This window comes from Osmerus mordax, chromosome 1 (assembly GCF_038355195.1).
Source record: "Osmerus mordax isolate fOsmMor3 chromosome 1, fOsmMor3.pri, whole genome shotgun sequence".
In the NCBI taxonomy this organism is placed as follows: domain Eukaryota; kingdom Metazoa; phylum Chordata; class Actinopteri; order Osmeriformes; family Osmeridae; genus Osmerus; species Osmerus mordax.
In genome coordinates, this window is record NC_090050.1 from 19,472,826 (window position 1) to 19,499,217 (window position 26,392).

Sequence of the window (26,392 nt, forward strand, 5' to 3'; positions counted from 1 at the left end):
AATAATAAACTCAAAGTGTATATTAGTTTCTGTGGGCATAATTCTATTACGATACAGATTTTGTAGATTTTTCATGGCCAAAGTCTACATTTATTCTGTATTTCTTCCCACAATGTACTTGAGTCCTTTACAGCATCAGTCTAACATCTGAGATGGTAACATTAATTTAGCAATAACTAAAATTGTATTTTCAGGCAGCAAAGTGTCATTCGTCGCATTTAAAAAAACAGCCATAGCAATGTTCAGTATTTTCTCCCTAAGCACTGCTGGCGGTAGGTCGCTGGGGCAATGCTTTGTGGACACCACAGCCAAGATGATCCCATTTAAGACCGTGCACATGCTCAGTTATGTCTAACAGAGCAAAACTTTGAAGGCTGAGCGTGAGGGCTGAGGTCATTGCACAGCTTAGCGGTAGGAAAAAAAATCGACTACCGTAGCCTCCATTTTGAGGAGTATGAAATAGGGGAATCGCATAGTTTGTATCGACCGCTGCACAGTGACAACACAAGGCACATCATTAAAGCCGCCGACATGGACGACCTGTTCAGTCCGCGAAGGTATTTTCCAGTTTCTAAATAGTGTATGTAATTAACATTTGAGGAAAATGTTTGCTTTGCGATTGCTATATGAAATACTTAGAATTGCAATGGTCATAGACGGAGTTCTTGCCAAGCTCGACCCTTTGCAGCTAGACAGCAAATAGCCATGCTAACGTTCGCTAGCTACGAAAGGAATTTTCATTGCCTTGGTAGTGTTTGCATAATTGGGACACGCGGTGCATTGTGGACTAAATATTGTCATATGTGTCAAATCAGTTGTCACCGATGTATTGTATTTTCTATTGGTGTGCATGTTTCTCTTTAAAGAGCTGGGATGCTAGCGTTATTAGCTAGCTTGCTGTAGGTTATGTCAACACTCCATTTTGCGATTAACGTGCAAGCTACACATTGACGAGCCACGTAAAATACCACTCAGAAGATGGGTTATTAATGACCCTGTAAGTCATATTATGCTGTATATGGCTTTAAAACAAAACAGTTTGGGGCCATGTTAGTTTGTGTTTTGAAATATGAAGTCGAAGTGTGTGAGCTAGATACTCTTCGAAGGGTTCGTTTTTGCAATCTGAAGGCAGCGAAGTAGCCGCATTTCCATTGGCTGTTTTTGATGGATGGGTGGTACTAGTGTAAATCACAGCCCAATTAAATTATACTCACGGAGGCTGATATACATGCTCATTCAGGGTTTTTTGCAACTGGTTATGTTACAGTTGCATACATACCTTGAGTAGATTAATTTGATACCAAGGGCAAATTGTATTTATTGTAAAAGTTAACTATCAGGATGATTTACTTGTTCCATGTCTGTTTCCGTAGTCATCCCTTCCATGATCAAACATGGAGTTTTTAGCTTTACAAATGATACATGATCATGAATGTTGATTGAAAGAAGGTACGCTGGTATATTTGCATAATCATTATTTTTAGGTCTTATTGAGAATACTCATAAGAACACTTGTCTCTATTCGCAGGAGCCTCAACAGTACACAGGGGGAGATCAGAGTGGGACCAAGTCACCAGGTAAGTTTATAAAACTAGTTACAGTCTTTCAACCGATTAACATTGTTTAGACAGATACATCTTTGATTTAGAAATTATAAAATAAATCAAATTGTATAACAACTGTTGCTGCTGTCTTCCCTTAATAAAGTTTCTTTGTAGTGTTCTCTGCTGTCACAGTGCAATATGTCTTCTTAGTGTTTACATTGTGTGTTTGCGTTCACTCAGGCTAAGCTCCCGGAGCTGCAACCACGTCCAGCCCCAGGTATACAAGCACAGACAGAGAACGAAGAACTGGTGTGGATGCCAGGAGTCAATGACTGTGACCTGCTCATGTATCTGAGAGCTGCAAGGTCAGTGTACTTGCCTTTCTTGTCCAGAGCGTTGTCTAACTTTAAGCTAAATGGCATGTGCTTCTCCACCACGTGTATTGAGTGCATTTCATCATCTACCATGTTAAAGTGATGATAGTAACTTCCTGTTGCTTCTGGCTGAAGGAGCATGGCAGCATTCGCAGGCATGTGTGATGGTGGATCCACAGAAGATGGATGTCTAGCAGCTTCTCGTGATGACACCACACTTAACGCGCTGAATATGGTGAGCAGGAACTGTGGGCTGTTATTTAATATATATATCAATATATATATTTATATCTATATCACAGAGTTGTCCTTTTCCCCCCTAGTTACATGCTAGCCATTATGATGCAGCCAAGGCTCTGCAGCGCCTTGTGAAGAAACCTGTTCCCAAGCTCATTGAGAAATGCTGGTCAGAAGATGACATGGTAAAGAGACCTAATTTTACTCAAGTTTACGATATACGTGTTTGGTCCGAAATACTTTTTAGTTTTACATTTTGCACCAAAAAATGTAACCTCTATGCACAACAGAAACGCTTCATCAAAGGCCTGAGACAGTATGGCAAAAACTTCTTCCGGATTCGGAAGGAACTGCTGCCGAGCAAGAAAACTGTAAATACAATAATTGTCTGTTTGTAATATGTCTCATTGTTGTCTTGGGATTTGGTGTGCACACTCAGAATATGACTTAGAAAATGCACCCTTTGTTTTTAGGGTGAATTGATCACTTTCTACTACCACTGGAAGAAAACACCGGAGGCTGCAGGCACACGGCCATACCGGCAGCACCGTCGACAGCCATCCTCCCGCAAGGCCAAGACCCGCTCGTCTGCAGCCCCAGTGAATGCCCCCTCTAGATCCCAGTCAAGTGAGTGATTATTGATTCAAGTGTTCAAAGTTATATCCCAACTCACCCTTGAATTCGTTCTTTGCACAACATGCATGTATGTTGGAAATGCTGATGTGATCTCTCTTGTCTGCAGTGGACCTCAGTTCAGCCAGTGAGGATGACCTGGATAGTGAGGACAGTGAACAGGAGATGAAAGGCTATGCCTGTGGTCACTGTGGAACCACAAGTAAGCGAACCTTAATCCCCCCTGACCCTTGCCTGTACACAGTACTAATCATTCACCATGAGCCCCTCATAACCTTGTGTTTATTCAGCCTCTAAGGACTGGCACCACGGGGGCAGAGATAACATCTTGCTCTGCACGACCTGTCGCAACTTCTACAACAAACATGGCCGCCTGCCTCCAGCCCAAAAGCCTGTAGATCCTCCGTTTATGTTCAAACCTGTGAAGGAGGAGGAAGAGGGACACGGTGGGAAACATGGCATGAGGACACGACGCAGCAGAGCGCCAGTAAGTTTCAGAAGCTTCTGGAGTGTCTCTCCCTCAGATGCTCACCTAAATAACGTAAGGTTCCCCATCGTCATGTTGCCTTATTATAAGTAACCCAAAACATTTGTTGTATCTAGCTATCCTCTTTAAGGAGTGGTCATAAGAGACTGACAAGCTCTCCTACCAGTGAGGACCAGCAGTCCAGTTGCCAACCCTCCCCCAACGGAGCAACTTCCACTGGCTCAAGAACCTCTGGCACTGACAATAAGACTGATTCTCCTAAGAAGCCTGGAAAAGTAAATGCATAAATTATTTTTGTGCCTGGAATACAAATTTCATTGAACAGATCCTACATCAAATGACTGCATCTAATACGTCACTTTAGAATCTATCAATTTCATGCCAATGCTATTGAACATTATCTTTAGTGATCATAGTAAATGTAAAGACGTATACGTATTTATTTTCTTCTGTCATTATTAGTCTCTGTCAAAGTAATAACTTCCATGAAATGATGTTTCAGTCACAGAAGGTGAAGGAGGAGGCATCGTTACCAAAGACTGCCAAACGTGGGAGGGAGACAGCGGCCCAGGAAGCAGAGGAGCCGGAGAAAACGACACCTAAAAGGCCCAAGACACGGGTAATCATAATAAACTAGTTTGCTCCTCAGATTTTATATGATGTACACTAGAGAAATGAATGTTCATCTGAGGATGGTATGTTGTTTTACCCAGGAGCACCAAGAGTCACGGTCAGAGGGAGAGGCTGAGGGTGAGGTGGAAGAGGAGAGCTCTGACAGTCGCAGTGCCAACGATGATGGCAGCAGTGACACCAAAGACATTGATCAGGACAACCGCAGCTCCTCCCCCAGCATCCCCAGCCCTCACCAGGGCAACGAGAGCGACTCTGACTCCTCTGCTCAACAGGCTGCGCATCAAGCAGAGTCCCAGGCACCTACTGCCACCCCTCTTGACACACAGACCCCACAGACCACCCCCTCACAGGCCTCTATCACCACCTGCCGGCCCCCCCAGAGCACGTCCCCTCCACTGTCTGCTCATGGCTCTCCCTCTCCAGGGCCTGCACAGCCAGTGTCTGTTCAGGCCACCGCTGGCTATCCGACAGGGCAACACAGCCGACCTCAACCCACCCCTCACCCTCTCACGGCCCCCTCACTGCTCCCTCCCCCTATGGGACAAGCCTTCCCTCTGTCACCTGCATTTCAGGGTCCACCTTGTGCTAGTTCTCACCCCAGCCAGCCTCTGCCCACCCATGGCCCTCCATCCCAGCGCCCTCCTCACTTCTCCCGGGAGCCCCAGTTCCCTCAGCCCCCTGCATCTGGGCCTCAGATCAAACCTCCTCCAACCACACCCATCCCACCATCACACAAGCAGCCCATACACCTGTCTGCTACTCCTTTCCCTCAGATGCCTTCCAACCTCCCTCCTCCACCAGCCCTGAAACCCCTCAACTCTTTGCCCAACCAGCACCCGCCAGGTGCCCCTCCACCCCCCCTCCAGCTTATGGCCCAACCTCTGCCAATGCAGGCTCTCCCACCCCAGCCTCCTGTGCTCACCCAGCTACAAAGCCTCCCAGGCAGAAGCAGCCACACCTCCCTGGCCTCTGCTGGTTCCTCTCACCCTGTTCCCTCCGCCTCGCCATCTACTGTTGGCCCAGTCCCTGGCCTCCAGTCTTCCCTCTCGTCTCTTCCTCTACGCCCCTTGCCTAACACCCCCATGGGAGGAGCGCATGTCCAGATTAAAGAGGAACCATTGGATGAATGTGAAGAGCCAGAGAGCCCGCCCCCTCCACCCAGGAGCCCCTCTCCAGAACCTACCGTTGTGAACATTGCCAGTCACGCCAGCCAATCAGCACGGTACAATACAGTATTACCATACAGCACAATACAGTTAAATCAGTCTATATGCTGAATGTGCACTTATCATACTGTTATTACTTTCAGGTTCATCAAACACCTGGACCGTGGCTACAATTCGTGCTCCAGGACAGACCTGTTTTTCACTCCCCTTGCGGCATCCAAGCTGGCGAAGAAAAGAGAAGAAGCGATGGAGAAGTGCAGGAGAGAAGCTGAGCACAACGCCCGACAAGACCGGGAGAGGGAGAAGGAGCGGGAAAGGGAGCGAGAAAGGGAGAGGGAGGCAGATAAAAATGCGGTGAGTGTTGTAGGCGTTTGGATATTGTCTCAAATCTTACTGTCTAAATGCAGCATGTCAGTGATGGCTTGTGTCACATACTTCCTCCCCCCTGTAGAGAGCTTCCAGCTCCTCCCATGACAGCCGTATGAGTGAACCCCAGATGTCTGGACAAGGCCACATGCGCTCTTCCTTTGAGCAGCCCCCCACCACCGTGGCTGCAGTGCCCCCCTACATAGGTCCTGACACACCTGCGCTGCGCACTCTCAGCGAGTACGCCCGGCCTCATGTCATGTCCCCCACCAACCGCAACCACCCGTTCTTCTACTCCTTGAGCCCAGGGGATCCCCTGCTGGCATACCACATGCCTGGCCTGTACAGCGCCGAGCCCAGCCTGCGAGAGCGTGAGCTCAGGAACCTGAGGGAGAGGGAGCTCCGGGAGAGGATGAAACCAGGCTTCGAAGTCAAGCCCCCTGAGATGGAAACCCTCCACCACTCAGCAAACCCCATGGAGCACTTTGCCCGACATGGAGCTTTGGCGCTCCCCCACATAGCTGGGCCGCCACACCCTTTTGCTCACTTTCACCATGGTCTGAACCATCTAGAGAGAGAGAGACTGGCTCTCGCTGGGCCACAGCTGCGCCCTGAGCTGAGCTACGCAGAGCGACTGACAGCAGAGAGGCTTCATGCAGAGAGGATGGCCTCTGTGGCCAACGACCCTGCAGCAAGGCTGCAAATGCTCAACGTAACGCCACACCATCACCAGCACTCTCACATCCACTCCCACCTCCACCTGCACCAACAAGACCCACTCAATCAAGGTGAGGCTGGCCTCTTCATCCTGCACAGGAGTTATTGTCGCTTCACAGAATTCTTCCCCAAATTAAGTTGGACCCTAGGTGCAAAATCTATTGGAAGTTTTTATGAACTCCAAAAGCTCCTTTTTGATTAAAACCCCTATGGTTCATCATACTCACACATGGCTGAACTCATCAAACCTGGTTCTGACGAAGCTTTGTGGTTGTTTTTTAATGATTTCCTGATTTAAATCGTGTCTCTTTTCCCCCTAGTGGTCAAAAAAGTTTTAAAGACATTTGTAACATATGAGTGCCTTTTAGGGATACCCAAACGTATCACAGGGTTGTGTGTAAGAATTGTCCGTTCATGTATGTAAGTTATTCTAAACTGAACATTACTGTTTTTATTACAGTGTAATTGCAGAATTAGTCTATGATAAAAATAATAATAATAATAATATATATATATATATATATTGTCTTTGAGCAAAATATCAAATAATGTATACATAATATTACATGTGTTGCACACATTGTTGTCGTAACAATTTCCAGAAGTTACATGTCCAGTTTTGTTTCAACTCAACAGTTTTATACATAATAAAACTGTTATACTATTATAATGTTAATGACTGTTCAATTCCTCTAGGTTCAGGCCCACACCCTCTGGTGGATCCTCTGGCCTCGGGGCCTCGCCTGGCCAGGTTCCCCTTCCCCACGGGCCCCATGCCCAACCCTCTGCTCAATGATCTGCCACACGATCATGACATGCTACGTCACCCTCTGTTTGGTGAGTAATTCTTCCCCCACAACCGCATACTCACACATACCAGTGTAAATGTTCGTTCTGTAGGTTTGCCTCTTCATATTTGTGATGATGTTAGGGAACCGGGCTATTAATCAGAAGGTTGCTGGTTCGTTGTGACGTTGTGTCCTTGGGCAAGGCACTTCACCCTACTTGTCTCGGGGGGAATGTCCCTGTACTTACTGTAAGTCGCTCTGGATAAGAGCGTCTGCTAAATGACTAAATGATGTGTGTGTTGCCGCCCCAGGAGCATATCCCAGAGAGCTGCAGGGCCCCATCCCCCAGATGTCGGCTGCTCACCAGCTGCAGGCCATGCATGCCCAGTCAGCAGAGCTGCAGAGGATGGCCATGGAGCAGCAGTGGCTTCATGGGCACCACCACCTCCATGGTGGACCAATGCCTGGACAGGAGGATTACTACAGGTAAGGGCATCCTCCTGCTGGGATGTGAAACTGGATATATTTTTGAATTGTGTTTATTTGAGTTTGTGTGTCAGATTCTCTATTTAATATAGCTTGAAATATTTTAGAAATTCATATTTATTGTGAGTTATTCAGGACACAAACCCCAAATTACATATTTAGGCCAGTAGAAGACTGTTTACTAATGCACATAAATAACATTTCCAATACTGACAAGTGTCTTTCTTTTCACAGCCGTTTGAAGAAAGAGGGTGACAAGCCATCATGAGATTCCAGATGGTGTACATAATAGCAGAACAGACAAAGGAACTGTGTACTTTTGACATTATAAGAGAATTGATCTTGGTGTATCTTTTGAATGGTTTTAATATATTTCCTCAAAAATAATCTGTGGATCTGTATGCTTGTTTCTTGTTCAGCACTTAAAGGGAGGGATGGTTAACTCACAGCCATTGTTTGTTAGATGGTTTGATACTTTCTTTGATACTTACAGTAGTGGCATAGAATTGTACTGTTTATTCTATGCAATTTTTATTTTCTAGAAAAGATACAAGTCTTTTCTATTAATGTAGTATTAGAATCCTGCTTATGTCTCTAAATGCATACAGTGGAAAGCACAACAGTTATGACATGGAAAAGCAACATCTGTCAAACCGTGGATTGTAAGAGAATCATCCCTTTCATTTCTAAGCAATCTAACTGAACTCCTTGTACAGAATAACATTTAACTTGCTGTTTGAATGATTAACTGTAATAACCTTGCATGACTGTTTCCATTAAGTTCTTATAAAACTAGAGTACCAAGTTCAACTGTTTGTGTTTAGACAAAAACATTAGCAGTCTAATTCAAATATTTGTCTAAATTCAAAAGTTTTATATTTCAAGATATCTTTTCACAATTTAACCTAAGCTCTTGCTCATTAATTTTTGAGATTGTAAATAATATATGTTCAATATTCTATATTATTAACTATGATTAATATTAGGTGTGGACTCTTGACTTTCAAGCTGGCACAGTAAAGTTAAATTATTTAGCTATATACGAATATAGCCTTATAAGGTGAGACATTGTAAATTGAGTATAACTTACGTCACCCCTGACAGAAAAAAGTGTCTAGAACAATGGATGCAGATAGTACTACAGTATAATAGATTTGGATAGACAGATAATAAAGGTATTTAAACCTTGGTGTCCCAATGGAAAAATCCTGTTTGAATTTTGTGAAATGACATATAAAAAAATATTGTATGAAGTGTGTATTTATTTGAATAAATACATCTGCAATTACATTTAGCACTGTTGTACTGGCATGTGGATGAGGGCAATTAACACACAATGAAGAAGAGGGAACCCTTTCTTGTGATGTAAAGCTCCTGGGGTTTTTAGTTGAGTTTAGACTTGTGGACTTCCAGAATGTTTGGAAAGAAAGAGCTGAATTTACACAATGGAGAGAATGAGTAGAAAGGGAAGGACTCATTGTTTTATTTACTAGTGATTACATATTTCTATCACAGATACTTAATAGTCAATACAAGGTACATATTTTATGCATATTTTATGCATTATTCATGCTGCAAGCATCAATGTATATTGTGTAAATGTTGCTATACTACGTTAATGTAAATAGTACATTATTATGCAAGGCAGTAATTAATTATTAAACAAGTACACAATGCAAGAAGTGTCATTCTTTATGCAGGAGTCTTAAACAGCTAATCATTCCTGCAAACTTCCTGCAAAATCTCATTACATACAGTTGATATACAAGTCATGGTACATATTGGCTTGATTTATTACATCTGCCCAATTTGGTCATTTCTGTGCAATGCCTAAATTACTGAGGCACCATTGAGGCATGTTTCCACCAAATGTATTGCCAGTGACGCATGACAAGTAAAAACGTGCTTATTCTTTTCCCAAAATACCTACTTAAACCATCCAAATACTTTCAGACTGATGAATGTTTAACAAATAGACGTTCTACACAAAAATATATGGTTCCTTTCGTTTGCACAGTTTTCTGTGATTTTTTGAATTTCATAAATGTACATTTTATTGTTGAACGTGCATGCTAATATAAATAATTTTCAGTTTTGTATGAAGCACCCATGTCCGTCACAATTCTCAGTCCTACCGTTCTACTCTACAGTATGGTCCCTACCAACCTCCTCCCCAGGTCAGCCCTGCTAGTTCTGCTTTTAAAGAATGTTTGATACTATGCTTGGATGCAAAACTTGTCACATATTATTCACAAACGTTAAGGATTAGTATGACTTACAACATACCTTTACACCTCTCCAACTTTAGGCACTGTATCTTTTGATTCTATGCTATTTATGTATTAGTATAAAAATGTATATGGATCACACCCGCAACCAGCTACAGATACAGCTACAAAAGTGAAAATGTCTGGAAAGGTTTCCTTTCTAAATGTTGTAGATATCATGGCTCCTCTTCAGTTGGCTTCCTCCTCATGTATCGCCGCAGGTACTGGATTGCAGATATTGCACTCACATTTGCTAGCAGGGCTGAACATAGTTAACAAATTATGAGTGACCACAATCCACTTATAAACAGTGAATTTGGATGCATAGTGCATAGTCAAATACAAATATAGTACAGTGAAAAAAATACCTTAAGAAATATCAGTTTTCTTTACTGCAATTGCATGTTATTAGGATGGTTGCATTTACCTGCTTTCCAAGCATCTACTGCCTGAGGATCAGTGGACCTCAGAACCCAGGAGGAAAAGGCAATGCAGACAAGACACATGTCTGACTGCTTCAGAGCAAAGTGGAGGCCATCTCTCCCTATGACAAAGATGAATATAAGTGGGATGGAAACATACATTCTCCTGCATGCCTCTTTCAGTTTTGTAGCACATATTCCCACAGGGAGTTACACTTACTTCTAATCAAGACAGATGTCTGTAGAGCGAACAATTGCCTGTGCTGTTCAGCAAGTTCTCTGAAAATCTGTTGCCCAAGTTGTATTACTTGTGGAGGCATTGAAGTGATCCTAGTCTTGACCATTTCAGTGACTTGGTTGTCAGTATCGATATCTGTCAATTTCCGATGGGATGCAGGTGGGAACACCCAGGCGCCTGACCTTCTACACCAGCTGCTACCTTTCCCTGGGAAGCAGATTCTCCTCAAAGAGAGCAACCTTTTCCAATCCATCTGCCAGACATCCCTGTTAAAGAGTTGTTGGTACCCATATGAGGCTGTTGTAGTGGACCCAGCGTGTTGGGACTGAATGTCATCACGAGTCACCACTCGGATAGGTGAGCTATCATCCTCCCCCTCAGACTCAGCGTATGTGTCAAGTGGAAACAAGGGATAATCCAGCTCTGGGAAAGTGAGATCTCTAGGAGCTGAGTGAGAGCAAGAGAAGATAGGAACAGGTTCTCCTTCGTTACCCTGGGACAGCTGAAGAGGAGAGAGTAACATTCCACTTCCATACTTTGAGAGAGAGCAATTGGATATCTCAGGCACTGACGTGCTTTGCGGGTCATAGATAAGTGCTGTGCAGTTATCTCTTGGCTCATCATCTTCAAAAAGACATTCAAATACCTCTGGGAAGGAGATCTGATATTGCTGATCTATAATATCAACATTTGTGAAAATTGGGGAGGGCGATCTTGTTCTGGGTGTGATGTTGCCATTCACTTCAAGGAACGGGCTGTCCTCAAAGACCTGGCAGGTGCTGTGAATCAAACTTCTTTCTGCCTGTTCAAGTATTGAATGCAAAGAAATGTCTTTTAGCTGCACCTCCATTTCAAAGGCATTTACATTGCGCATACTTTTGCTTTTTGTCAGCCCTCTTAGAAATGTATCATTGTCTGAAAAGAGAGAATTTGGGATGCAGTCTCCAAAGCCCTGTACTGTTTGTTGTTCAACATCAACATGGTTTCCTTGTGTCCCAAGGTCCACGTCTTCCTCCTGTAAGGATCCTTTATAGTACATAAGTTCGTTTGACATTTGACCTTGGAGTTTTATGTCCTGTGGCTCAGGACTGGGATTTGTGCTGGCTCCAATAAACTGCATGTATTCCTCATCAAAATCAGAGAAGGTAGAAAATTCACAGCTTGAACGGTCTGGTTTGGAGTCATCAAGGTGTGTAAAATAGTCTGAGTCTGCAGTATCTGATGGGTCCACTTGAGGGCCATCTGTTAACAGGTATTCTGTTGAATCAGCTATGGAATTGTCCAGCACATGGGTATCTATGACATCCACTTGTTCTCCGGTTGTTGTCGGAAGCTGATGTGCCTCTCTTATTGGTGATGGGCTTCTAGTTTTCCTAAGTTGTAAGATGTCCTTTATTGTCAATTTTTCCATTTCATCCCAGAATGCAGAGATGGCATACACTGGTCGAGTGGGCACTAATGGGGTATATCTTTCAGGGCTTTCAGGAACAGAGCAAGGTGTCACTGTTACAGCAGGAAGAAGAGGAGTGGGACATCTATCTGCATCTCCCACCATGTTGGCCTGTGCTAAAAGCTCACAGTCTGCCAGAAGTTTGCTGTCTTCATGTACTGTTTTTTCCATCTTTGTATCAGAGAGTGAGCGGTGTGGAGAATCACATGTCTTAATCATTGAGCTGTGTGGTGGCATTGGGTGGTTACTGTGTACAATGTGTGGACATGTTTTGTCAGAGTCAAAGTAAGTGCAATCGGATGTGTCCTTGTAACTTTCATGTTCCTGTGGCAGGTCTTCATCCACATCTGACTGTAAATTAGCTCCAGTAATTTGTTGGGTTGAGGAGGTGCTTGTGGCAGACAAAGTGTATTCTGATACAATGTTTTGTGTCATCAGTGTAAGATTCCATTGTGCTTCATGATGCAGTTGTTGAGGTTCCTCGGCAGAATCTGTAGCTAAAAAATATTCATCAGAATCAAAGCTGGCAGTGGAAAAGAAGTCTGTGTCGTCTTTTAATTCCTGAGAATCAGTGCTGTCCATTTTCGGTGCATTTTCATTTATATGTGTAAATGTCATATGATTGTTGTTTGTGAGTACTCCATGGGTTACCATCTGTTCTAAGCTGTCAGTTAAGTCATGTTTAACAATTAACATTTTAGAGTCATCAATGCTATCTGAGGGAAACTCTGAAGAGATTTTATCTTCAAATGAAGAAGTTATAGTAATTTGTTTTAGGTCTGAAAAAAGATGTCCATTTGAAAGATCTGTACATATGGGAGAGGTTGGTTGTGCTGTTGAATTATGGCATGATTGGGGAAAGTTTTCCATGTCTTCTACCTCAGATTTATTAACTCTATCTTTTTCCAACCCTGGGCCACATTTGTAGGGATTATCTGTTGAGTCGGAGGTATTGACATTGTCATCAGAGCTCCTACAAATCTTTACAAGTTTTTTTCTTCTTTTTTTTTTGGCCAAGGGGGCAGTCTGCCGTCTCTGTTGTAGGGTATTGTCATTCACAGTCACAAACCAACGCTCCTTCTCTCCTCTAGGGGCCTCACAGCTGGCACTCTGACATGCAGCTTGATCTGGACAGCACAACAGCTCCGGGTTTTTGTGAAGCTCTGCATGTTGACGATTCGGTGACGCTGACTGTGAAATGATGCCTTCTGACAATGTGCTTGATGTTCCACCCTCCTTTTGCTTGTTTTCACTAATTGCTTCGAGATCTGTCAAATCTGAGAAGCCACTGCTAGCACCACCAGCATGGTTAGATGATTCCAAGGCTGATCCTTCATCATGAACTGGTTCAGCCATCACACTCTGCTCCATGAACATTTGATCATCTGTTATGCTCTTGTCTGTTACCTCTGTGTCCTGCTCAGCTCTTTCTGTTGTCGTTAACTCTTTAGTAGCAGCGTCTTTCTCAGAGTGATCAAGATTACTTTTATATGGCTTTTGTGACTCAGAGGAAATGGTCAGGATCACACTCATCTTCAGGGGAGCACTGACCTTTCCAGGTGTGTCTGGTGGATTATCTGGTTGTGTGTCTCCAAGCCCTGTCTGACAGGATTGCAATTGCAGGATTGTGCAACCCTCGTCTGCCTTTCTGAGTCCCTCGACATTAGGCTCAGATGGCGGGGTCCTTGTACAAGCAATCTGCTTCGGCTCATGATTGCTTATGTCTACAGCAGGCCTTGCTGCACCTTCTAAATCTTCTGAGTCACTCAAGCCAGAATCATCCGGGCCTGCAAGAGTGGGCTGCAGGAGGCAGCATTCCTCACTCTCTTCATTGAAGCTCTCCCAGTCACGCTCTGCAAGGTGTACACTGTGGTCTAAGTCATCCATTTTTACCTAAATATTTTTACCCGCTCCAGCATCTGTGAACAAGTCAACATTTCATGTCAGGGGATAAGATAATTTTCCTTTTCCTTTCAGTAAAATGTTTCTCAAACCAATATGACAACCATAGATGCAAGTTAATATGTAAAACAGGGCAATGTCAATTAAACACTTTGGGGTTGGCGAGCAAAAGTTGTAATATCATGTCTGGAACCATGCAGAAAAAAAACGGAAAGGTAAAATGCGCCATAGGAACATGGTGGTTCCATAACAGAGCCCCAAAATACTACATGGCCTTACTCCTGGAAAACAAGTCATGTGATCTGATTGCTGCAGCAACTGTGCTAGTCCACAAGATCATAACAGGCCTAGAGTCAATACGGATCCTCCCAAAGAGCATCTGGTATACCAATACTTGACTCAACTCTCATGTATTTTTCCATCCAGTCACATCTACAAGCATAAATAAAAATATTCTGCACCATATTCTTCATGCACTACTACTAATAAGCCAAAAACAAGATATATATTAGTGTATAGTGGATTATTCACTCATTGATCAACGCATCATTTATGAAACACATGGTGATCTACGATGATGTTGACTCAACCAGGATAAATCAATTATGAACAGTACTGTGGTGGTGTTTCAGGTTGGTGGCCTTGGTGTATATGTTCTGTTGTCAGTCAGTAACACAGGACACATGAAGGTTAACATATCCAACATAGTTACGCAGTACCAATGTGTTTATTCTGCCCTGGGTGTAACAAGGCAGCCTACCTGTTGCCGAGGCAGACAAGTTCCAGATCCAAGCTTTCAGTCGACTCTCTTTGCAGGGCCATCCTCCTGTGTCCCCATACCCTTGTGTGTGGGAGTGAGGCCTTGCCATTCAAACATTATAAATAGAGCAATGTGTCTAGTCACATGTAGTGGCGTCCTTAGAAGCTTTGCCCTTCCAGAGGTGTAACATTTCAGTCCTTTAAATAGAGGCCCTCTGGAGTTTGTAAAGGTAATTTCAATTGCAGTACATTGTTCAATTCACCTTAACCCTGTACAATAAGCAATGTGAGGCACACTGATATACTTTGATGGACAGTGAAAAAGTCCCTCCATTTATTTTATTACGCTATTTTATTATCGAACTAAAGTAATTCATAGAGCATCAGTCTGAAAATTATGTTGTGTTTTGATATACTGTTGTTTCATGTCTGACGTGTCATACCATGACCTGTCCAAAAACCAGTTCATTAAAATTAATAATTAAAAATGTGTAATAACGGTTGCATTAATTTGTAAAAACAAAGCTATAGGGAAATGTTTATCTCGCCCAGTTGGGCTGTGAATAGTTCTATATATTTACAGCACTATAACAAGTACCTGCTTATAAAGTAAAAGAATGCTCTATGCGGGATGTGTATAGGGTACAGGGTACAGTAGACTATATGAGACCATTATGCTAACTCTTAAGGTATGCTCATGTGATAGCTACTGCATGATTAAAGGGTGTCCCAAATGGATAATGTTGTATCCTTAAGTCTCTTATTACATTACAATTTTAGAAATTACTTTAAAATGTTATAGATGACTGAATGTTTGTGGATTTATAGTTCATTTATTTATTTATTGTTCTTAAATACAATGGCTATCCCACACACATATTGAAGAAATGTTCAAACCAAAACAATACACTCTATCTATTTTTGTGAAAGCAATTAAAAACAAGATAAACTACCTTTTTAAAGAAAAAAATTACAAGAATGAAGAGTAAAATTTACATAGTGGCAAAGACTTGGATTAAGTTATAGGGAAATCTTATCTGAAGGCTCGTCAGTATAAACTAACATGCTGTCCATCTAATATCATAAAATAGTATCCAAATAGCATTTTGGTGGAAGGGGGAAGACTCTTCAACTGGTCTGCGGTGTTCTGTGGTATGTGTTGACACATTGTGACGTATGTTGTTAGATAGACTCCGAGTGATAGTTCAGCATTTTAGCAATATTTTAGTTTTAATTGGGGCTCACGCAGTTCAACCATTTCTCACGCAACACATATTTCGCACGCATTTCAAACATTTCTCTTGCTGAGAAGTAAGGGATAACTTATCCCCCCCCTCCTCCCCCCTCCCCTCCCCTCGGACGCCAACCTGACGCAAACCACAACACGGACATATGACGTGTCGCTGTTAGCGCCCTCTGCTGGTAGTGCGTTTGAATCTCAAGGATAGAGGGAGGGTTCGTTTAATTTGATGCACTTAGGAAATTGCCGCCCCACTCTTCATGCGTTCCCGGCATTCGCCCGTACCCAAAACCGCTACTGACTACACTGAATAGGTGCCAACATTATAGCCTAAGTACTGGGTAACGGTAAGTGCAGAACATCGCCATCACAAAAGCAGGGAGCATATAAATATCCTAGCGACATAAGATTCAAGCTTCTGGGGTAAAAATGCATCGACCAAATTTGCTTACCTGGTGATAAATATTAGTTATCTGTATCTTGTTTTCTTCAGGGGGTGTCGTTGTGTTAAAGTTGTATAAATCTGTCTGCAGTTCTGAGAGAAAGCATTTGACCTAGACATGAAGATTTGTCATCTTTTATTTGAAGCCATTACTAACTATGGCAGTGTGGCAGGGTAAAGGGTGTTTGTGGAGGACTTTTAAATGGCAGTCATGTTGTGTCTACGACAGTTGAGAATGCCGGTGTGACAGAGCACCGAGGGAAAAATATACATAAGCAGAAGCATCATCATTAATAAAAACATCCTGCTAGTAACAAAGGAGCAGATCTGACTGATTATTCCAGGTTCTATACAAATACAGGTCAAGGGGTCACTGGGATGGTTTGTGCAGCACATCTTCTTCCATTCTATCCACACCCTCACGTCCTGCTGCTGGTGGCTGGGCAGCCTGGTCAATACCTCCTGGCTGGTAAGTAGGGCCTCTGGGCCCCTCTCAGGAATAGATGTGGGATGCCTGCAGAGAGGACAGAGAATCTGAACCCCCTCCTGTTCCATAGCCATGACCCGAGAGACACATTCCAGGCAAAATGTGTGGGTGCAGTCCAGCATCTTGGGTGTCTTGGAGACATTGTCATAAGCGTTGAAACAGATAGAGCACTCTGGTTTGACCCCAGGATGGTCAGGCTCATCATCCACTGAAGTTACGTTTGTATGCCAGACTTCTGGGCTCTGCATTGCTCTTGTCCTCAGGTGTACATTTAAAAAGAGCGCCTGAAAGATGCAAGTGCATTAAAACAGCATTGAGTAAGCAGTAAGCAATGTCACCACAGTATTACAATTGGAGCAGTTTGGATTTGTTGCTAAGGTGTGAGGCCCAGCATAAGGAAGGTGAACAGTCGGTTCCAATAGTGTATGTGATAGATTAATTATTAACTTCTCCCCGCTTCCGCCAATCTCCTGTAGATAGACACTGTAAACAATGATCTAAAATATTGTTAAATATTATAGAAACATAATGTTCCATTTAAAAAATTATCAAAACAAGATAGAATATTATCTTCAACAGTCAGTCATCTGTCAACTACATTTTATTGAGCCTCGATATTTTGACAGATCTGTAGTTTCACAGAACTTCTTGAAAACACAAAGGAGTCCTTACCTTTGAAGTTTGGTGTTGGGTGTCTGTGAGGGTGGTTCTGAGAGAAATATTTGAATTTGGGCATTGTTCGAAATGAATGTAGTGTTGTCATCATAGCAACATAGAATCTTGAGTCCTCAGCAACAAAGTTTATTGCCTTCTTTCTTACTGTTGTGAAGTTTCACCTGCTCACAATTTTCCAATAGGTAGATAGAGAAGGAAGCTAATTTTGATTCCCCAATCTCTCTTGGGCCAGCAGACTAGGCAGGAAGGTTGGGAAAAAACACACCCCACCAGATAGAGATGACAGCAAATGTATGGGAGAGTGAGTATTGGTTAAATAAAGCATAACTTCTTTGTTTGGCTTAACAGTCAATACATAATGGAGACATAATGGGAGATTAAAATAAAGGTGCTTTAATCCTGTAAACAATACAGACTCTTCAGAACATACTTCATGATGATTAAAACTAGAAAAATTACATTACAAAAAACACAAATAAATCATTTGTATAAAACCTGTATGTACATATGTACAATTGTAGAATGGCTGTACAACAGCTAATACGCAAAAGATGAATACTCCTTTAATGAAATCCCATCAGTGGTTCCTATTCTGCGATTAACAACTTCACAAGATTCACCTATAAACACAGCATGGAACTCCAAAATGACCCAAAGCCAACTTGTGTTCTGCCCCCAAACTTGCCATTAGTAAAAATCACTTAATTATTGATTTAAGAATGTGCTGTATAAGGCCACAGGATACCAATTCAATATTCAATACTATAATCCAATTCTGACTTTAAAATGATCACCACGCTTTTCCTTGTAAAAACTTTAAGCAAACACAAATGGCACAGCAATGTGTAAGTGCATTTACCTTGAAAGACAAACATCTCAACACAGTTTGGCAAAATGTCTCATGTACAAACATTCACAAATGAAGCTCCTTGTCAGTGTTGAAATGAAATTCAAGTAATGTCTGCAACGATAAATAAAAAGTAGAACTTCATCTTAACATCTATATAAGATTCCAGAGAATGTAATGTACTTCAACCCAACCTTATACCAATCCAGCACATAGGCATAAGGGTATTTAATGTTTACAAAACAACAATGGGTCCAACTGAACTGAAATTTGCCATGTCAATTTCAAGCGCCCTTTCTTTGATTTACTTTCTTATTGTGCGTGTGTGCAGCAAAACAATACATCATAATACATCCAATTTGGTTCAGAGCTTTGACTACAAATTACTCACTCATAGGTCATTCACTATCCACAATGGAGGATAATGTAAAAACAATTTTGGCCCAAAGAGAAATATGCACACTGAAAAAAAAACAATTTAAAAAGAACTATTCACAAAAAATGAGCAAACAAAGAAGGTTGTGGCAATGTTGCAGATGAAAGACATGCCAACCAATGCTGTTAACATGCCTTACTGTTGACACACATGAACTGCTCTTTACTTTACACATTGTAGACTTTGGTGGTGGCAGTGGTGGGGATTGTGGCACCGCTAGACGCAGATATGGCAGAGGGACGCTCCCTTCTGACATATCTTGGTTTTCTCCCTGAAGATAAAACGGGAATGGAGAAATTAAGGAACCTGACAAACTCAATGGCAAGTCTTAATTACACATGGACTTTACCCACACATATTTAAATAGCTAAACTCTTACACAACAGAATGCATCTTTCTGTGATGATTACTCTTTTATATAATAGTTCAACTACTTTGAATCCAATTCCACAGTACTGTCCAATTCTGTACCGTCCTAGCATTATAACAGGTATAGTGCATGTTGAGGGTTTCTTACCTGAAGATGTTGATCCTGGTATCATGACAGCCTTTACACAATAGAGAAAACAGCCTCGGTCATTAAACCACTTAAGGTTGTAGTTTTGATCATGCCTGCACTACTGGAATACAAAGTGGAAAACAAAACTTACTGTTTCACTTGGCTGGAAGATGAAGGCTGTAAAGGCCACAAACACAAAGTATGACTGGTCTATTCAGTTTGATCATATTCAACCAGTATTAACTATATACTTTTGCAATCAAATTGATCAACAAATTACACTTGTTGCGCCGGTAAAATATACTGGGAAGTCGATGTGAGCGCTTGAGGTAGAAAAATGAGGCAACAGACAGGATCAGGAACAGGCTAATCAACAAAGTTCCAAGCAGGAGGGAGGCTGCCACTCCTGGGCCACCTGGTTACAAAAACATAGCAACCAAAATGCCCAAATAAACACAAATAACGCAACATTTTATACATAACAAACAAACACTGAATCACATTTGTACTGTAAACCAGATAAACATTCACACATTAAATATTTTCTGGAATTGTACAAGATTTATGACATGGTTTTCTAGGATGTCCAATCGTCACAATTGCTTACCAATGTTGGGAATTAAGGTAGTTATTGTCGTTCGATTTGTCTTCTCCATAGTGTAAGCTAAATCAGGCAAAGACATGCAAATAAGCATAAGAAGTACATCCACCACAATCTCTACCATAAATCCCCCCCCCCCCCCCCAAAGGGCTCTTCTAGTGGCTACATACTGTAATTGCAGGCTGTGAGGTTGTCCATTTCAATAGTTGCTGGGTCACACTGCATACACACAGAAGTATTGTTCTCCAGGACACGTAGATAACATCCTAAGGACATCAAAACAGTTGTACATGAATGATGGGATCGTTTTCTGTTGGTTTATGATTGAATTATGCATTTTGGCTTTACCCTTTAATGTCAAGGCCAGAAATAGTGAGACATATACATTCTAACTTGAGGATAAGAGGTCATGTGTAGGGACTTGTCAAGGAGGGGAAATGGATGCACCTGGTGAGAGTAAATTACCTGGCTCACAGTGAGTGTAATTTGAACATGAACTGTTTACTCTTTGTCTTTCTCCACAGCAGTCAAATTGATTCTGATGAAGAGCCTATGCAAAACAATGAATAGTTGTTGAATGTCAAGGCTAATGCTGAATCTCATGTCACATGTAATAGGCTAGTCACCGTTTCCCTACTGCCTGGTCATTGGTTTGAAATAAAATGCACAGGGAAATTGTTGTAGTTACTTATTTACCTTGATCCCTGGGGCGTCAGGTCTGAACACAATCAAACTCACTGCCAAGACTATGGGGTTTGATAGAACCATTATTGGTGGCTTGAAGCTGGAAAAATATCAGATTGTCAGTCACCAACAAATCAAACTAGAAACCTCTGGCAAATAATAAATATCAATTTCACAACAACAATTTGGGAGCAGCAACAGTTAGACAATGCCAATGACTCACTACACAATCTACAATCTAGAACATCCAGTTTAGCAAGATAGCTAGATAGTTGTGGGTGTCTCACAGCTAGCTACTGGTAGCTAACTCACATGTTGTTGACACAGGCGAATGCCATTCAAATATGTATGTATTCAAATATAAAACCAACAACGTAGCATTCACAGGTAGAAAACTTCAATTTACTCACCCGGCACTAGACTGCGATTCGAAGAGTTTTAACTCCAAAACCATACACCCATTTACTAACAGCACTGACAGTTCTGACCATAGACACTGACAGTGATACTTCCGGCGCAGCGGGGTTGTCTTTCAAAATAAAGGTCTGCCCTTCATTCACTTGGAGAAATTTGAATGTTTCCTGATTGGTTTACATTTTTATAGGCTAATCGTGACATGTTATTACAAATGTATTACTTATCACTGATTTATGCGTGTAGCCACAGTACCAGACTAGGGAATTACAAGTAAATTTCGAAGGACAAATTGACATGCAATCAAACATGTCCAGCGAAATAGAGGGTTTTCACGACGCGTCATCAGACAGGAAGTCGCCATATTGGAGGCACTCCGCATCACAACAAAGCACAGGCACTGAAGTATATCCCGAACGTCGTCAAGGAAAATGGTTAATTATTGCCGTGTTTCAGGTTGTACCAATAGGACAGATCGAGAAAAACATTTGGAATATTATCGACTTCCAAAAGTTATTAAGAACCAGGGAGAGGAATGCCAGAGATTATCAGAGGAAAGGAGGCGCTTGTGGTTGGCAAAGCTCAACCAAGATCTACGAGGGAAAAATCTGGACAACATCCGGATTTGTTCGGCACATTTCTTGTCAGGTATTGTGAAATGTTTATTGCAGCGGCTCATAACAAATGTTCTATTGTAATAATAATAATATTTTTAATAGTAAATCGTAAAAACAATTATTGCTTTTATTGTTTTTACTGTGTGCTTATTTTACTGTAAAGCACTATGAAGCTGACATTGACATAATATAATTCTTATCAAGTTACTGCATGTGGCATTAATGGCTTAATATGTTATTCTTATCGTTCTTAAAATGTAGAGCTAAACTGTGCTGTATTTCTCATTATTTTCCAGGTAAAAAGTCTGACCTTTACCAAAAGGATGACCCAGATTGGGTGCCATCTGTTGGACTGACAGCAAGGAGGTTCACCTCAGTCAACCAAAGAAACAGGGAACTCACGCTACAAGCGTTGCATGAACCGAATGTTTATTTGCATGAATAAGCACCATAACACAGTTAAATTCTTGATTGGTATTACACCCCAGGGCAGTCTCCTACATTTCAAATGCATGGGGAGGGAGAGTAAGTGACAAATACATAACTGAAAACTGTGGCTTTTTGGACAACATACTTCCTGGTGATATAGTTCTTGCTATAGACCATGGCTTTAATATTCAGGCCACCTTAGGTTGTAGAATGGCTCGTGGAAAGTCACAGTTAGCTCCTGTTGACTTAGAAACCACAAAGAAAATTGCCCACGTCAGGATTCATGTTGAGCGTGTGATTGGTTGTGTGCGCCAGAAATACAATACACGATTTCTTGATGTGCAAAGATAGTGATGGGTATTGTAACATAGATAAGATTGGACTTGTCTGTTTTGCTCTGGTGAACCTTTGTCCATCAGTAGTTGATTTTTACCAAAGTATATTTTTATATGCACTTTGCCAATAAAAATGTAAATTAATCCATGTCTGGACTTGTCTATATAGCCTAAACTGATCTATAAATGATTGTTAATTTACAGTCATTAGGTCATTGTTATTGTTATGTTGTGGACTACAACACACAGCATATCACTATCATCAGAAAACAGATTTATTAAAGGAAAAACACTTTTATCAGAACACTTATAAACTATACACTACTATAAATTATACATTATAATATAGTGTAATACACTAACTGTAAACACAATTTTGTATGTAACTTGAGTCAAACTTTTTTTTCAGCATAGCTTTACAAAAATCTCACCAACTTCAAATCAAATGCCAAAAATATTTAAATAACATGTCACATTTTCAAAAAAGGTGCACAATTCTAAATGAATTAAATATACTTTAACCTACATTAAAACAAAGTGCATAAAGTGCAAAACTTCACAGCAGCCAACTAAAAAAAAAGTTGTATTTTTTGTTTTATTACTTTGGAGGTTTCTTTCCTTTTTTGGCAGAGACTGGGGTAGCTTTTGGCACTGTGGGCAATACCATTTTCCCTTTGGTGCAATCTTAACATTGTGGTGGCTAGCTTTTCGGCCTACGACAACATTAATGCACGAGTAGTGAAACCACTTAATATGACATTTTGCATTATCACATACAATCATCTTTCCAAACTCAACATGGCCACAGAAACACCAGGTTTTTTCTTGGTCACTGGCACTTGCAGCACAACCAGAGCCATGTGATTCAGCTGAGGCAAATATTCCAGGTTGTGAGGACACAGTGGCCATGGTAGATGAAAGCCTTGTGTAAAACTTGCTAACTAACTCTGGCATAATGGCTGTGTCGAAAATGTTCTTGCTTTTCTGGCATATCATACCCCCAGAACTCTTCATCAAATAAAATTTGCTGAAATACTGGTGGTTTCGGTTAAGTGTCAGTTTCCCTTCACTGTCCTTCTCCAAGTAAGATACACTCTCTAACTTGTCACTTTTCATGCAGAATGAACATTTCACTTCAATTACACTGACACCACAACAATCACAAGAAACAAAGCCCAGAACGTGACGTCGGTGAAAACCCTCTATACTAATAGGTGCGTTCGACTTCATGCAGCGCCGGCGGCGCCGCTGCCTTGAAGCTGAGAATGCCATTGGCTGCTTCAAGTCAGCCGGGCTGCAGGCGACGCCGGCGCTGCATGAAGTCGAAAGCACCTAATGATATCATAGGACTGAGGAGTGTGTTTTTCATGATGTAGCCTATACTTCGGTGTAGAATAATTGATTTCAGGAGTACTTCTGAGTTAGTTAAAAGTTCTGACACAAGTGAGGTGCATGATACCCACCTGCATCAAATTGAGCACCTTTGTCAAAGTTAGTGTGGTTGATGGGGCCCAATAAAGAAATGCATAGCCCAATTTTTTAAAATCAAATTTTGACTAATGACCTTACTTCATATACTGCAAGAGGGCATTGAAGGCAGTCTGAAACAGTAGGCTAAAAGTTGCTAATAAGGGATGGGTCCTTGGTAAGTCATGCCTTTAGTTGTTACAGCCCCCAAAATAGATAATAGGTCCCTAGTGGGGAGGGTGGATACCTTTAAGTAAATTGGTGTTGAAATGACCAAGGACCTGACCTGGTTGTGTAACACAGACACTGTGGTGAGGAAGACATGGCAGAGACTGTACTACCTCAGACATTTCAGGAAATTAATCGTCTCCCCACATACTCCGTAAACACGTGCACCATCGAAAGCATCCTGACAGGGAAGGTTACGGTCAGCAGAATCATTAAGGATTCAGTAGGCCCTATCCAAGATAACGGCACTATCTTGGATAGGGCCTTAAGGATCTATCCTGAGGCCTTGACATTTTATCCTCAGGCCATCCAGAATCTGAATGAGGATATTGCCAAGGACTGATTGTCGTTCCCCATCACGATGCCATGCCTCCTGTATTGCTCCAGATAATCTCCAGAAATTCACATAAAGGGCGCTGGGAAACTGTACAATTTATCAAATGTAGCTGTCTACTGCACACAGACAAACATTGAAGTGAGTAATGTGCGGTCATTTGCGACTTTAGCTTTTACAGAATGCACAATTGTAAACATGTTAGCCTACATGAGCATCCATGAATCAATTTTAGAACATATTTTCGCGAATGTCCCAATGTTTTAAATAAGGATGACAGAGGGAAATTAATTTTAAAAACGTCCCGCGAGACAGCGCGGGTGCGCTGATATGGCGGGAATAAGAATAGACAGTTGGCATGTCCTTAGTTGTCATCTCACTGCTATTCTGGGTTCCAATAAACTATGCTAATTATTCAAGCAATACACAGCTGGGTTTTTTAGTAAGTTGCTAATGTTAGTTATTCAATACAGGAAAACTAGCGTTCTACAGCTCGGCTACAAATGAACAGAAGGGCACTTCTTAGAATTTCCTAGTAGAGTTTTTGTGAGGTTAGATTTACGTTAGCTTGTCTAGTTAGAGCTATATGGGTTTATAAATGTTCGTTTGGATTGGTTATACACATCACTTCATTTTATAATGTACTGTTTGCTAAGTTACTGTGTTGGTGGTAAATTAGCTAGTCTAATAGTGCGACCGCGCCAGCCACCGGTAATAAGTGAGCTAGCTAGTTAGCCTAGCTACAGTTGAGCTCCAGTATTATTTCTGACTGCTGTATTTGAATGCATCAAAATCAGACTTTCCCAGTTCATTTTAGCTGCTGTACACATTGTTTTTTCTTAGTATACAATGTTTCTCACCGCAACAGGTGTGTAAAATGAATCCAAATGTGTGGAACATAAAGGAAATCCTAAGCCTCCCAACTGGAACTTGGTAGGCAACTACTTATGACAAAATTAGTTTTTAAAACCTAATTTACAGCTGTCGAAGTTACTTAGTTCATATGCAAATACTGAAATCTCTTTCCATTCTCTCTCTCTAAAAATAGTGGAACTAAGAGTCTAAGTAGGAATGGGGCTACCAGTGACTACTCCAGTATATCAGACTCACAGTTTCTGTTCGGATCTCAATTCTGGCCTGAAAACTCACAGGGCACGTCTCAGGAGATACCGTTTTCATCTAGAGCCTCCCAACAAAGTTCACAGGAGGTAGCTCAAATATAGTTTTTTTCTGCGAAGATTTAACATGCATTTTTGTCATTTTAGATTTGCAAGTTATGCACTCAAATAGCTCTGTAACCTGTTGCTATCAATTATGGCAAAACATTTGTCAATGTATCTATCTCATGTATCACCATAGGTCACATTAGCTAAAAGTTTATTCAGTCCATGCTTTGATAATTCGACTGTATCCCTCTTTGTAGCACCAATTAAGACAGGGAATCATGTAGATCACAATTTCTCAATGGCATATTGACATTGTTTCTTTTTAGGCAAGTGATCCAAAAATCTCAATCAACTATCAAACAAAACCATTCCTACTTGAGAGAGACTGCAAGGACAAACTCAGAGTACCACATTTCCCTACTGGAAAGGTTTTTAGCATTCTGGATCGATTCGAAGAGGACAAGAAAAAGGCAAAAGGAAAAAGGGAAAGGTCTACACTGATATTAATGCTCTTAGTATGAGCAATCCTAAACATTTCCTTTGAATCCTTTCTTCATCAACATATTAACACAACAATGCAAGCATATAACCTGTTCATGTTTTATTTTTTATCAGTGATATCCTTGCCACAGAATGTCTTCAGTTTCGGGAAAACCTTGAAAATGTAAGCAATGACATAACGTAATCTTTTTAGATAATTATGTTCATCTATTAATAAAGCAACCTTTTTTTCCAGATGAAGTGCTCACTTGCTGGCATTGAAGAAAATACAACCATGGGCAAAACAGTCTTATTGGAAGAATTAAAAAATGTGACAAAGACATGTAAGTTTAGGTGTAACTAAGAATTTGGTAACATTCTGATACAGTGATATTCAGTCCATTAAGTGTGAGTTTAGCTCAGTGGTAGAGCATTTGCAGATTAAGAGGGTGCAGGTTCAAATCACCCCACACACACACACCCCGCAATGCATGTTACTAAATTAATTACATTGCATTATTATAATAAAGAGAAAGTACAGC

At 41.4% G+C, this 26,392-nt stretch overlaps 3 protein-coding genes across 4 annotated transcripts; 1 reads left to right on the top strand and 2 right to left on the bottom strand.

The window, feature by feature from the left end:
* The first annotated feature begins 446 nt into the window (after positions 1-446).
* rereb (arginine-glutamic acid dipeptide (RE) repeats b) lies at positions 447-8,719 on the top strand. Of its 2 annotated transcripts, none has more exons than XM_067254931.1 (17): positions 447-557; positions 1,529-1,577; positions 1,785-1,909; positions 2,054-2,153; positions 2,242-2,340; positions 2,446-2,526; positions 2,629-2,782; positions 2,898-2,990; positions 3,079-3,275; positions 3,392-3,550; positions 3,778-3,894; positions 3,989-5,130; positions 5,218-5,428; positions 5,526-6,228; positions 6,854-6,994; positions 7,257-7,431; positions 7,666-8,719. In XM_067254931.1, the coding sequence occupies exons 1-17, from the start codon at positions 532-534 to the stop codon at positions 7,697-7,699; spliced, it is 3,606 nt and encodes a 1,201-aa protein (XP_067111032.1). In that variant the 5' UTR covers positions 447-531; the 3' UTR covers positions 7,700-8,719. The 2 variants fall into 2 exon arrangements, with proteins under 2 accessions (XP_067111032.1, XP_067110958.1); XM_067254857.1 differs by lacking the exon at positions 447-557 and adding an exon at positions 1,395-1,449.
* A 389-nt stretch (positions 8,720-9,108) lies between these two features.
* Positions 9,109-14,520, bottom strand: perm1b (PPARGC1 and ESRR induced regulator, muscle 1b). The gene is made up of 4 exons (XM_067255039.1): positions 14,471-14,520; positions 10,341-13,727; positions 10,126-10,242; positions 9,109-9,960 (listed from the first exon to the last, which is right to left on the bottom strand). The coding sequence occupies exons 2-4, from the start codon at positions 13,693-13,695 to the stop codon at positions 9,875-9,877; spliced, it is 3,558 nt and encodes a 1,185-aa protein (XP_067111140.1). The 5' UTR covers positions 13,696-13,727; positions 14,471-14,520; the 3' UTR covers positions 9,109-9,874.
* A 4,033-nt stretch (positions 14,521-18,553) lies between these two features.
* On the bottom strand, positions 18,554-20,923 carry c1h1orf159 (chromosome 1 C1orf159 homolog). The gene is made up of 9 exons (XM_067238923.1): positions 20,791-20,923; positions 20,393-20,480; positions 20,162-20,246; positions 19,867-19,962; positions 19,703-19,759; positions 19,376-19,510; positions 19,247-19,272; positions 19,114-19,144; positions 18,554-18,867 (listed from the first exon to the last, which is right to left on the bottom strand). Exons 1-9 carry the CDS (start codon positions 20,832-20,834, stop codon positions 18,764-18,766), a joined length of 666 nt encoding a protein of 221 aa, XP_067095024.1. The 5' UTR covers positions 20,835-20,923; the 3' UTR covers positions 18,554-18,763.
* Positions 20,924-26,392: the final 5,469 nt, after the last annotated feature.